Below are 13,768 nucleotides of genomic sequence, written 5' to 3'. Positions count from 1 at the left end.
TTCTCTCGTGTCAGCCAGATGCACTGTGTGGCTGTGTGCTGTCCAACACTAAGCAGGTCCAGTGTAAAGTTAAGAAACTGCTGTCTGAATTCCAATATTAAGATCAGCTCCTCACCATCCCAGATTATTGCAACAGGGGGAGTTTTATGGAGATGAGGTAAACTAGTTTTCCATTCAAGAGTTAGGTGATGTATCCTCGTGGTCAATGTTTGCAATCCCACATTCCCTTTAAAAGTGCTCGTTAATTTCTAACGTAACCCTAATGTCACTCACTTGGCTCACAAAATTGCTGATGTCCTTTTTTGTTGAACCATTGCAATTTTTCAGCTGGTGAACGCTGGGGAAGATGTTCTGATTTTCTACAATGACCGAGCCTCATTCCAAACCTTGGTGCAGATGATGCGCTCTGAGCGTGATCGGATGGATGAGAACAGTCCTCTCATGTACCATATTCACTTGGTGGAGCTGCTGGCAGTCTGCACTGAGGGCAAGAATGTCTACACTGAGATTAAGTGCAATTCCCTTTTGCCCCTAGATGACATTGTAAGAGTATCAACTCATGAGGATTGCATACCTGAAGTGAGTGAGCCTTGTGAAAATGTTCTTGTTTTGTAAATGAGTTTAAGATTTTCTACCTTCCATAATTTATTCAATTTAATATAACCTTTGATATAGCTTATCCTATATAATCAAGCTATCTTATTTTATCTCATCTGTATTAATCTATATTTATCTATTGCTGAAAGTGCTATGTAATTGAAGTTTTTATGTTAGGCTTGTCAGGACAGAATTGCAAAAGAAGCAACAATTTATGCTCGATGGGTGGGTGGGGTGGGGTAGGGGCAATAGTTCACTGGCAATGACTCAACTGACCACTCATATTCTTTTTCACATGTTAATTAATTGTTGCTCCTTATGAAACTTGATAGTCTGCTGGTGACTGCAAGAAGAAAAGATTTGACAGAAGATTACCTTTTATTTTATCTTCCCTTTCGTACTCAAACCACTTCTTTTGTTATTTACCTGTTCACATTGCTGCAGCTTATTTGAGTTGATCTCTTATTTTGAGGTCTGTTTCTGCTGAAGTAAATGTCATGTTGTCAGAGTTGCCAGTGACTAATGATTCCTAATCTCTAACCACCCCGTCTGACTCTTTTTATTGCAAAATCATGAGCAGACTGCCTTTAAGCTGAAGACACAGAAATTATTGTCCAGCTAAAGCTGCAAGTCAGTGCCAACAGCCAAACCTGATCATGTTTGGAACCTCACAACCTCAAATTTCTGATTGGCTGGCTGCTAGGGAGTAGAATGTCTCTGGGTTAGTGGTGCTGGAAGAGCATAGTTCAGGCAGCATCCAAGGAGCAGTGAAACCAATGTTTCGGGTCTCTGGTCTAATGCAAAATGTGTGAATAAGTTGGAGGAATTAGTAACTTGCTAAAAAGGATTTCAGTTCCTCTCTGGCTACACAGCAGCATCCTATAACTCCTGCAGGTGGGAATTTTGTTCCAATTTTAAATCACGCAGAAGACATGCATATTCACAAAAAGGTTGCTTATGCTTGGTTATAGTTAGGCAAAAAAATTCACTTGAGAAAACATGCATTTCATAACCAAAACACCACAAGATTAATTGTTATAACAAAGGGCTAGAAGTGAAGTTTTACTCGGTGTTTCAATGTTAAATTCTTTTAACTTTAGGTAAAGTTGTTTATACTTTATTTTCTGAATCCGAGTCTTTGATCAGATGCTACACACCCATTCTCCAGTGAAGATATTGGATGCACAACCTCATTTCCAGAGCTTTGATTGTATTCCAGCAGGATTTTCCAATTCTCCAGAGGAATACTGATGTTAAAGATTTCATTTTCTCTCGAAGTGGGGACATCCCATTCATCCATTTGCCATCTTTAGCTTAATGACTTGATTGGACATGTTAACTTAATGGCATTAAATGTTCTTGCCCTTCAGACATCTCTTGATTTTGCTACTGAGATTATTTCCTGCTGATGTTTTTGTTTTATAACTAGGTGAAGATTGCCTACATTAACTTCCTCAATCACTGCTATGTGGACACAGAGGTGGAGATGAAGGAAATTTACACAAGCAACCACATGTGGAAGCTTTTTGAGAACTTTCTTGTTGATATATGCAGGGCAAGTATTGAGTTTAACATTATTACACGTGCTTTTAGTGACTTTGCATGACATATATGGTCCTACTTAATGTCCTGTTTATTGAGCAGCACTGTGTGACAGCTGTGGCTGTGCATCATTGGCTGACTCTTGGGGATATGTCAATCCTTTATCTTGAGCTGTGGAATGTGATGACCTACCTTCTGGCTGTATCACATCCAGAACTGTGGGCTCATACAGAAAGAAGAGTGAGACTTGGATAGTAGCAGATCTCTTTCGCAGAGGGACTATGAACACAGGAAGTCAATGAGGATAGATTGAGAAGAAAGTAGATGTGACTGAAAGAGCTGTATATCTTGAATTGGTTATGGAATTTGTGCCCTGCAAGAGGTCAATGGTAACATGAAGAGGAAGAATGTTGTTCTTCTTTTGGTGGTTTTTGCATAATATATGAAAGTGGTGCAGCACTTTTTCAGCCATCCAGACTTCTTTGAGCATATTGTTTAACAACAGCAAGCCTGTTTGTGTATTGAATGCTTTTCTTCTGCTTTGCAGCGTTATGTGGCAGTAGCATGTGGTGCCTAGACAGCTGGTGGGGTGGGGACTGGCAAACAAAGTCTACAATTGTGAAATATGAGTAAACTTTAAAAGAAAAAGCTCCAATCTGTATTGCAGTGCCACTCTTCTACACTTGGAATGTATGCAACTGCCCTTCAGCAGCACTCTGTCACCCCATGAGAAATCGAGAAGCTCCCAGTGGTGCCCTGGTGATAAGTAGTAATGCCACTGAAGAAATAGTGCAGAGGCCCTGGGAATGTAGGTTCAAATCGCACTACAGCAGTTCATGCAATTTAAATTGAAATAATTAATCAAAATGAACCAGAATGGAAGCTCTTCTGTAAAAGTGACATGAAGCCATCAATGACTGTGCCAAAAAAAAAGCATGTCTGGTTCACTGATGTTCTTCAGGGATTGAAATCTGTTCTCCTTGCAGATTCTGGTCTCCATGTAACACTGTGTGGTTGACTCATAACTGTTCTCAAAGGGCAGTATGGAATAGGCAACAAATGTTGATGTTGCCAGCAGTGCTCTCTTCCCAGGGGGAAAGGGGTCTGACATAAGCTCTGAAAATATTGCACTTGGTTGGAAGAGTTGATTAGCTGGGTCCTTTGAAGACTAGTAGATGAAAAAATTACCCAGTTTAAAAACGGAAGGCCGTTCTGGGTTTGGGTTGATCTGCACTTGAATGGCAACTACAGCAGTCCCCCTGCCCCGTACCTTTGGAGTATACGTTCCAGGACCTACCGTAGATAGGAGCAAACCCATTCATTTCAATGGGCAACGCACCTTCCTGGCAGCCTCCTTGTCCCTGGTTGCCAAAAATATGTTCAGGGTGCGGTAATCCACGGGTAACTGAAAACGATTCCATGCATACAGGGGTTGCCCTGTACAGTCAACTTGTATAATGTCCTATCTTGCCCCATCTTTTATTTTTGATAACTTTGGTATGATTAACCAGCAATTCAGAGTGCTTTGAATTTATGGTCATGCAGGTATATTGAAGTCCCCATTGATCTAAATGTCTTGACTGGCATGCTTTCAGAATGCACAAACGGATCATTTGGTCAAATAGGCCTGTGCTGTGTTCATGTATCAGATAGGTTCCTCCTGCTCCTTGTGGTTATCCAACCCTTACAGGTATATCCTTCCACTCAGACTTGCTGAGTTTCTCTCAAGATTTTCTATTCTTGATCAAATTTCCATTATCCAAAGTTTTTTTTTAATATATAGGTAGGAGAGTGCATTATGAAAAGGACATAAGGAGCCCACAATGATTCAGCAAGCATCTAGCAAATGGGCAAGTGTGAAATTGTCCACCTGCATATCTTTTGGACTGTGGGAGGAAACCAAAGCATCCAATAGGTAACCTGCACAGACACAGTGAGAATGTGCATACTTCACACAGATCGTTGCCTAAGGCAGGAATCGAACCCAGGTCCCTGGTATTGGGGCAGCACGCTGCCTCGTAGCACGAGGGACCCATGTTCAGTTACAGTCTTAGGTGACTGTGCTAACTCCAGATGACATTCTCCCTGTCTCTGTGCGGGTAACCTACTGGGTGCTTTGGTTTCCTCCCGCAGTCCAAAGATGTGGCCAATCCATCTAGTTGGCACACTAAATTGCGCCATAGCAGACAGGAATATGAAGGTTATGTGGACTAGCTATGGTAAATCCAGGATTATGAGAATAGGATGGGGGTGGTGCTGGGTCTGGATGGGATACTCCTCAGAGTGTCTGTGCAGACTTAATGGGCCAAATGGCCTCTTTCCACACTAAGTATAAAAAAGGCTGAATATCTAAACAGTGAGAAGTTGTTGAGCTTCTGATATGCAGTGGCATCTTAGTGTATTAATTGCAGGAAATTAGTCTGCAGTTAGAGCAAGTAATCTGGAAAGCTAGTCGAACATATCAAACTAGGCCACGTTTCGTGTACTGAGTACATGTCAGATTGCCACGCTGTAGGAAGGAGATGGAGGCTTTGGTGAGGTTGCAGAAGAGGTTCAGCCGGACGTCACCTGGATTGGCATGTGTTAGCTATAAAGAGGTTGGACAAACCTGGAAGACTTTCACTAGAGCATCGGAGGCTGAGGGGCGTTGGAAATATGTAAAATTATAATGGGCATGACTCGGATGGACAATTTGGTTTTTTTTCCCCCCAAGCTGGGAACGTCAAATACTAGTTTTAAGGGGGAAAAGTTTAAAGTGTAAGGCAAATTTTTTGCACAGTGGTCGGTGCCTTGAATGCTCTGCCACAGGAGGTGGCAGAAGTAGAAATGATAACGTTTAAGAGTCTTTTAGACAGACCTACAAGCAGGCAGGGAATGGAGGAACAGGGACCATGTGCAAGAGATAGGGTTAGTTTAGTTTAGAATGTCATTATGGTCAGCACAGATATAGTGGACTGAAGGTCTTGTTCCTGTGCTGTTCAGTTCTATGTCTTAAGTCCTATCTCACTTGCATGTTTGTCATGCTACCCCTTAGATGCATGTGTCGATACTATTTCCCTTCACTATATCATGAAGCTGCAGGTTCCTTATTGTATCACTTGCATCAGATGGGTGGGGGTGGGGGAGAGAACCAAATCCTCAAGTAGCTTACTCCTTTACCTGACATGAATGGACTGCAGAGATGGAAACGTGTTTTTCATATTTTCTTTCCTGGAGGACATTAGTATTTTATCACAATTCAACACCTTTTTTATGATCCATCATTGCTAACAAGCTTTTGCTTTTCCAATTTCCTTGGACTGATTTCAAATTCCCAAATTGCTGTGGTGAGATTAGAACTTACTAATATCTGCACATTTCTATTCATGCTCTTAACTGAGGACCAGAAATGCAGGAAAAATTGAGGTTTCAGTGAGAACTTCAAAGTGACAATAAAGATTCTTGCAGTCAGTGCTGAATCGAGTGATGCAGTTTATTCATTTCAATCATATAATTGCACCATTCCGCCTGCGCACTTTGCTGGTACAACAAGAGATAAGCAGTGAGCGATTTAAAGAATCCCAGGACAAGAGCTCTGCTGACTTCTCCCTCCACCTGACAAATTGTCAAAGGTGGGAAGGCCCAAGGTTCACTGTCCTGCTCTGCCAACTGTGGCCTGAGCTCCAGGAGAGACAAGACAGACCGGACCCACTTGACTGGTAAATGATTGCTAGCAGCTTGTCAGTTGATGCTGGGGTCCCCTGGCCTGCCCTGATTTGTGTACAATCAAGGGATATAGGGAAGGGGGGTGACCAATGAGAATTGCACTCTCATATGACCTCTAATACCCCTTGAGAGAGAGCCTGATCACCACCTCTCGCGACCACCTCTCTCACCCTCCAAAGAAAACATACCTGACACTTTGTCCCACATGGTATCAGTTGATGTCCCAGCAATATCCAATTTGTGGCTTAACTGAGTGTGCATACTGCCTGCCTTTGATTGGCAAGCTGCTCTCGGTGGGAAGGACCCCTGGACTTCATGTTGGAGAAATGTTGCTTGTTGTTGCCCTTCCAACTGCCTAATTGGAGGAGCAGACAGTGAGTCTTGTTGTGGCAATTTAGCGCTGTGTCTCTTGCTACCTTTTCCAGCAAGAGGACTCAATGCCTGGGGAAAAGAAAAAAATTCCAGCCTGAGTCATGGAGCGAGTTTAATGTCCAGATACACCTGACTAGCTTTGTCTTTGGACTTCTCTCTTTCAGGTGTGTAACAATACGAGTGACCGAAAGCATGCTGACAATGTCCTGGAGAGATACGTCACTGAGACTGTCATGAGTATCGTCACAACTTTCTTCAGCTCCCCCTTTTCTGATCAAAGCACAAGTTTGCAGGTATGGAATATTATCACTGGTCGGGTTGTTTGCTGTAGTTCCCCTCTCCCAAGAGCTGGATGCTTTGAGTTCTCCTTTACCCTGACCCAGTTTGGGAAAAACATGAACTGGGATTGATTGTTGTCATTACTCCTGGGGGATAGTCACCTGCAGCAAAACAAAACGCATGCATTGCCCTGGTAACTGATGACACGTAGGCTTTCTTGTAACTGGATAAAACTGTCCAGTTCTGGTCACCCTGTTATAGGAAGGATATTATTAAGCTGGAGAGGGTTCAGGAATGATTTACCAGGATGTTGCCAGGAACAGGGGGCTTAAAGTAGAAAGAGAGGCTGGATAGGCTGGGACTTGGGAGCAGAGGAAGTTGAATGGTGACCTTGTAGAGGTTTTGAAGGTGAATGGTAGGTGTCTTCCCCATTGGGTGGGGGATCTCTAGACAAAAGGGCATATTTTCAAGGTGACAGGACAAAGATTCTTTTTAAGACAGGAGGGCCACCCTCTTACACAGAAAGTGGTTCAGGTGTGGGATGAACTTCCGGAGGAAGTGATGGATGCGGGTGCAGTTTGAATGTTTAAAAGACATTTTAGGCTAATACATGAATAGGAAAGTTTTGGAGGGATATGGACCAAGCACAGGCAGGTGGGACTAGTTTAGATTAGGAACATGATTGGCATGGACTGGTTGGACCGGAGGCCTGTTTCGATGTTTCATGACTCTGACTCTAGAAGCATAGTGACACCAGATGTCCTACCTTGACAGAGTTATGGAATTTTACAGCATCGTGTATATTCTGCCAGGGCCACTCAGCTTTCTGACCTCAATCCAGCATTGGCCTCAACATAGACAAAAAAGCTGAATGTGAGAGGGAAACTGAGGGGTGTGTCTGACAAAAGGCCACATTTGACTGACATCAAGGAGCCCTGACAAAACTAGAGTTCATGGTCATCAGGGGACAGCTCTTCACTGTTTGATCATACCAAGCACAAAGAAGGATGATCATGCTTGTTAGAGGTCATCTCAGTCGCATGAGGAGGTGGTTCTCCTGCAAGAGTTCCTCTGGGGAGTGTTCTTGGCCCAACTACCTTCAGCTACTACATACATGACTTTCTGTTCAGAAGGTCAGAAGTGGGGATGTTCACTGCGCAATGTTCAATATCACTTGCAACTTCTCGGAAACTTTCCATATTCATGTGTGAAAAGACTTGTACTAATGCCTTGGACTGATAGGTGGCAAGTAATATTCGTGCCACACTAGTGTCAGGCAATGACTATTTCCAACAAGTGAATCTGTTGTTGCTTGATTCTCATTGACACTGAATACCCTACCGCCAACATTCTGAGGGTTGGCAGTTACCAGAAACTAAACTGGACTTGTCATATAAATATTGTGGCTACGACTGCAAGTCAGAGGCTAGGCAAAGTACAGTGAGTAATTCACCTCCTGACTTCCCAAAGCCTGCTCACCAATGAGAAGTTAGGAGTCAGGAGATTACTGAAATACTCCCTCACTTGCCTGGACTAGTGCAGCTCCAGCAGCACTCAAAAAACCTAACCTCATCGATTGGCAACAATCTAACATCTTCAGTGTTAACTCTCTCCACCACCAACACACAGTAGCAGCAGTGTGCTACCAGCTACAAGATGCACTGCAGTAACTTAAAGTGGCTTTAACAGCACTTTTCAAACCCGTGATCTCTATCATTTAGTTGGACAAGGGCAGCAAATATGTGGAAAAGTTGCAAGCTCCCCCTCCAAACACTCACCATCCTTGGAAATATATATTTTTGTTCCTTCAGCATTACTGGGTCCAAACTCTGAAGCATCTGCTGAGTTGGCATTGTGAATGTCCCTATCCTACATGGATTACAGTGGTTCAAGAAGACAGCTCACTACAAACGTCAACAGGGCAATTCAATTCAGGATTGGTAACAAATGATGGCTCACATCCCCGTGAATGAATAAAGAAAACATATGAAGTGGCTAATTGGCCAATTGTGTCCATGCTGCTCGCTGAACAGGTATCTTATTAGATTAGAATCCCTACAGTGTGGAAGCAGGCCCTTCGGCCCAACATGTCCACACTGACCCTCCAAAGAATAACCCACTTTCCTCTGACTAATGCGCCTAACACTACGGGCAATTTAGCATAGCCAATCTACCTAACCTGCACATCTTTGGACTGTGGGAGGAACTGGAGCACCCAGAGGAAACCCACGCAGACATGGGGAGAATGTGCAAACTCTACGCTGGAATTGAACCTGGGTTCCTGGTGCTGTGAGGCAGCAGTGCTGACCACTGAACCCCCCAACTTTTGGGTCCCACACTGCCAATTCACCATATCCCTGCATTTTTGTTTCCTTTTTTAGATTTAAATCTCTTTTTAAAGACTGTGCAGAATATTCCTCCTCCATCTGTGGTGGTTCAATCTGGATCCAAACCATTCGCTGTGCAATAAAAATTCCTCAGAAACCAGGGCTGCTTTTCTCAATCACCTTAAATTGGTGTCCCTGTCCTTTACCGTGTTGCTGATGGGTACTGTTCACCCGTTCCTCCATATTTACTCCATCAAATCCCTTGTTGAATCACCTCTATTCCGTCTTCTCCATTGAGAATAGTCTCCGCTTCCCCAATCTGTCCACCTAACTGAAGCCATTTATCCCTCGATGTATTCTTGGCAATCCTTGCTGAGCTTTCCCTGATGCCTTCACATACTGTAACTGACAGCAAGCCGGTGTGGTAGCAAACTGTTCATTACAGTGCCGAAGCAAGTTGGGCATCAGGTTTTGTTAACGCTGGACTTTGAACCATCAAAATGGCCAAAGCAGTAACAATCCAATCGATGTACAGTGTGGGAACAATGGAAAGGGAAAATGTTTTGAGCCTCAAGGCTGTCCAGCTGTGATTCACAAAATGGTCCTGAGTTGAAATTTACCACAGACGATTGGAAGTCCAGTGAAGACAGTGAGTCAATTAATACAGAAATTAGGTCAACTGAAGTCCAGCTCTCTCCCATTAGACTTGTGACTTGGGCGGCTAATTTTGATTCTTGCCAAGAGTTCCAGCTGTTTTACTTTGTCCTTTCTTTGAATCTGTTCATTGGAACTTTGGCTGAGGTGGCGTTTTTGAGTTTGCCGTTTATAAAAGTTCAACAGCCAAACAGATGCACAATTCAGTTTTTATGTTGAGCTGCAAGAGTTTTGCGGATTTTTTTTTGTTTTAGTGCAACACGTTTGAAGTTTGCCGTGAATAAATTTTATTTAATGCTCAGTTCCAAAAATGTTCAAATCCCTGCTCTTTGAGGAAAGATGAAGAAAATTTGATTTTGAAGGAATTAGTTTGAACTGTGCATTATTTCTTTTTATCTATTTATTCATCATATTTTTATTCTTTTTAAATTTAGTTCCTGAATTAGAATTATCCAAAAGAATATTTGGATCTTCAGCTTGTTTTAGCTTGTATATTGTTAATCCTTTTCAGTTCTGTTATTTTCGATTTTAAAAAAATCCAAATTAAAAATGGATTTGGATCATTTTGAACAAGGAGTCGAGTGTGTCTACTCACTTTGTCCTCCATTGGCACATTTAACTATTGAAGACCAAGACTGTTGTCATATTTCTGTTGGGGTTTTCTGAGATGCAAGTCAAAGTAGGTAACTGGAACTGAGATGAGGAGTGGAATGACTTCCCATGCTTCTATCCTTCAGTGTGAAAACAGTTTATAACCTATCTCTTGCAATTTATCATTTTCATCCCACTCCCACTCCCACCTCTTCCACTCTTAAGATTCCTGAAAAAATGCAATGTTGCTGCAGAAGACACACTCGTGTAAAAGTCCATCATTAATTGTACATTCTTCTGACTTCAGATACATGCTGTGTTCTTTAAATATGTTAGCCTCCTCCAATATATTGTATATTTTCAGGCATACCTAGAAAGAAAGATGGTAGCAGCTAGCCTAATACTCTGGCTGCACCCTTGATTCATTCTAACATAGATGGTGGTTAGAAATCAGGCAATCATAATGTAATCAGTCTTGTTAAACTCCACTAAATGGGTAAGCCATATTCCAGAGAATACTGCTCAGCTTAAAGTGACCCTTATTTTGACAGGGACCCCATGTTTGGAATGCAGGGTCATGAGGAAAGACTGGCACTAACTGCCTTTTCTTGGAAATAACCAGCGCAAGTACTCAAGTACTTGTTACATTTCTGATTCTAAGTAGTAGATAAAGCATGGTATTTGTTTCTATTTCCCTTGAGTTGTTAATTCTGGGTATAGTAGGAGCCAGGTAAGTGTGGTGTTCTTTGTTGTGTTCATGATACAGTGCAAAGCATTTGATAGTCTTTGGAGCTAGTGTGAAATAAAAGCATTTTCAAGTTGTGGTATCGTTTCTGTTTAGTAGTTACCTTTTCCAGTTGGAATATAATGCTCTATCCTACACTGGCTACTCATTGTCCACCATAGCTATATCCCCCTCCTGCATGGTATTGTGCAATATCCTTCTCTGTTTCAATCCTCACTTGGATATATTGTCTTGTATTTATTTTATAGCAGAGCAATTCTATTCAAGTCATAGTTGGACATTCTGAAGTGTTTTACCTTTTAATGAGTTGTTTTTCATGTGGTCAGAATGGCTTGTAGCAGTTAATTTTGTTTCATTGTTTGTAAGCAACATAATGAGGTGGTTCTAAGAAGTCCCCACTATTAACTTAACTTCGTTGCCTGCCTTCATAGCATTTCCAACACATTACATGTTTGACCACATTAGAGGATGGAGGAAAAGTTGCATGTAATATCGAATATCTGCCAATATCTACTCTGTGTGCTGATTTAAGCTCCTACTAAACTTAAATGTGTTGTGCCAATTCTCCACCCTCTGTCTCTTTCCCCCCCCCGCCCCCCCAACTTTGAATTTCTATGCTCATATCCTACGCAACTCTGCAAATACAAAAATTCAATTTAAAACCGCCTGAAAACTGGAGCTGTGGCAATGGAGACAGTGGGCAGTCATCTACTTCACACTGAGCTGTGTTTTGAGGTTTAAACTTTGTCAACTGGACTTTCTTCATGATGTGGAGCTGTTTAAAAATAAGGATGTGTGAATACAAAATTAAGTATAATTGTAACCAAGACAGTGTGTAATCTGTTAATGTTGTATGAATAAGTGAAAGCCTGGACATGGCGCACGTTATGCCTATGCTATTATAGATGCTTGTCTCTTAGTACAGTTAGTAATATACTCCAAACCAAGTCTCAAGTTTTACTGAGAACCTCAAAAGAGGTGTTTAAATTTGTATAGTTCCCTTTCATGACTTCAGTATGTCTCAAACCACTTTACAACAAATTAAAAAGAGCACAGACCATGCTGAAATCCTGTAGGTGGGGCTTTAATCCATGACCACCTATCTCTGAACCAGTGTCATGACTGAGAGCTCATGGAGCAAAGCTCAGGTATGTTTAACATTGCCTCAAATACAATGAGTTGTGGGGACTGGGTGTTCAGTTGCCTTACATTGATATGGTATAATGGACAAAAGAGAGAAGCAAGTTTAAATCCTTCATGATCTAACTGTTCATTTTTCATTGCTTCATTCCACTCAATTGTTCCAATTCCATTGTCAGTACATGACTTTAAAACTACTTGGATTGCATTTACAGGTCGTGCTGCTATAACACCACTGTTGTGTTCCTCTGCAACCTCTCTCTATAGAAAATCAAGCTATAGAACACAGCTATATAAAATCGATCCAGAAAGGATCGCTTACAGAAAGTCACTATACCCATTTAGTAGAAAGTTTGCGTCATCCAAACAGTGTCCACAATTTGTCAATCACATTATAACCAGTTTGCGCTACCAAAATGCGTGTTACAGTAGAATGACCTGTAATAAAAATATATTACGCAAAGAGAAGCATATTTGTTGAGTTTAACATGATATCTCTTCAGCTTATTGTTCCTTGCCTATAATTGGAAAATGCAGAACATTCTAGAAACTTTGAGCAGGCCAGGCATTATTTGTGGAGGGAGATAGTGAGTAAATATTTGATGTTGAATCAGAATGCTCATTCCCTCTCCACAAACACGACTGGATTGCTACTGTGTTCATTGCATTTTGTGCTGTTTTTTAAAAAAGATTTCCAGTATTTCCTGTTCTGATTTTTTTTTTGTATGTTTCAACCCTGACTTCATGAAATGCCACTCAAACTTCAAAGCTTAAATATTGAGCTTTTAATGTCTTCAGATTAGCTCTGAATGTGAATGCCAGTTGTCCTCAGCAGAGAGCTTCTTGCTATCCACCCTTCTGTTGACCAGAACTGTATGGAGTACTCCAAATGTGGCCGAACCAAAGACCTATACAACTGCAACATGACCTGCCATCTCTTGAACTCAATACCCTGTCCAATGAAGGAAAGCGTGCCATATGCCGCCTTGACCACTGTATTGACCTGCGTTGCCACCTTGAGTAACAATGGACCTAAACACCCAGATCTCTCTCTACATCAATTTTCCTCCAGAACTTTTCACTTATTGTGTAGGTTGCTCTTGAATTGGATCTTGCAAAATGCACCACCTCTCATTTGCCTGGATTGAGCTCTATCTGCCATTACTCTGCCCAACTCTCTCATCTATCTATATTCTGCTGTATTCTTTGACAGTACCCTCCACTATCTGCTCCTCCACCAATGTTAGTGTCATCTGTAAACTTGCTAATCAGACCACCTATACCTTCCTCCAGATCATTTTTTTGTGCATTACAAACAACAGTGGTCCCAGTATGGATCCCTGTGGAACACCACTGGTCACAGTTCTCTATTTTGAGAAACTCCCTTCCACCACTACTGTCTTCTGCTGCCCAGCCAGTTCCTTATCCATCTAGCGAGTACACCCTGGACCCCGTGCGACTTCACTCCATCAACCTACCGGGGGGACCTTTATCAGATACCTTACTGAAGTCCACATACAGCTCTTCGCTCATCAACTTTGTCACTTACTCAAAGAATTCTATTAAGTTGGTAAAACATGACCTTCCTTGCACAAAATAATGTTGCCTATCACTGATAAGCCCATTTTCTTCCACATGGGAATAGATCCTACCCCTCAGTATCTTCAGCAGCTTCCCTACCACTGACATCAGGCTGACTGGTCTATAATTACCTGGATTATCCCTGCTACCCTACTTGACTAACAAGGCAACATTAGCAATTCTCCAGTTATCCAGTACCTCACCTGTGTTCAAGAATGCTGCAAAGATATGTCAA

At 41.9% G+C, this 13,768-nt stretch overlaps 1 protein-coding gene across 6 annotated transcripts in view; it reads left to right on the top strand.

Annotated features, from left to right (window-relative positions):
- itpr1b (inositol 1,4,5-trisphosphate receptor, type 1b) overlaps positions 1–13,768 on the top strand; it is a 521,994-nt gene that overhangs the window by 241,667 nt on the left and 266,559 nt on the right. For all 6 annotated transcript variants that reach the window (XM_072582660.1, XM_072582659.1, XM_072582663.1 and 3 more), the window contains exons 32-34: positions 328–579; positions 2,027–2,152; positions 6,381–6,509. In XM_072582660.1, coding sequence (XP_072438761.1) covers positions 328–579; positions 2,027–2,152; positions 6,381–6,509 — 507 coding nt within the window. The remainder of the gene's footprint in view (positions 1–327; positions 580–2,026; positions 2,153–6,380; positions 6,510–13,768) is intronic.

Source organism: Chiloscyllium punctatum, chromosome 12 (genome assembly GCF_047496795.1).
Source record: "Chiloscyllium punctatum isolate Juve2018m chromosome 12, sChiPun1.3, whole genome shotgun sequence".
Lineage (NCBI taxonomy): Eukaryota > Metazoa > Chordata > Chondrichthyes > Orectolobiformes > Hemiscylliidae > Chiloscyllium > Chiloscyllium punctatum.
This window is presented reverse-complemented; position numbering and strand designations above follow the sequence as displayed.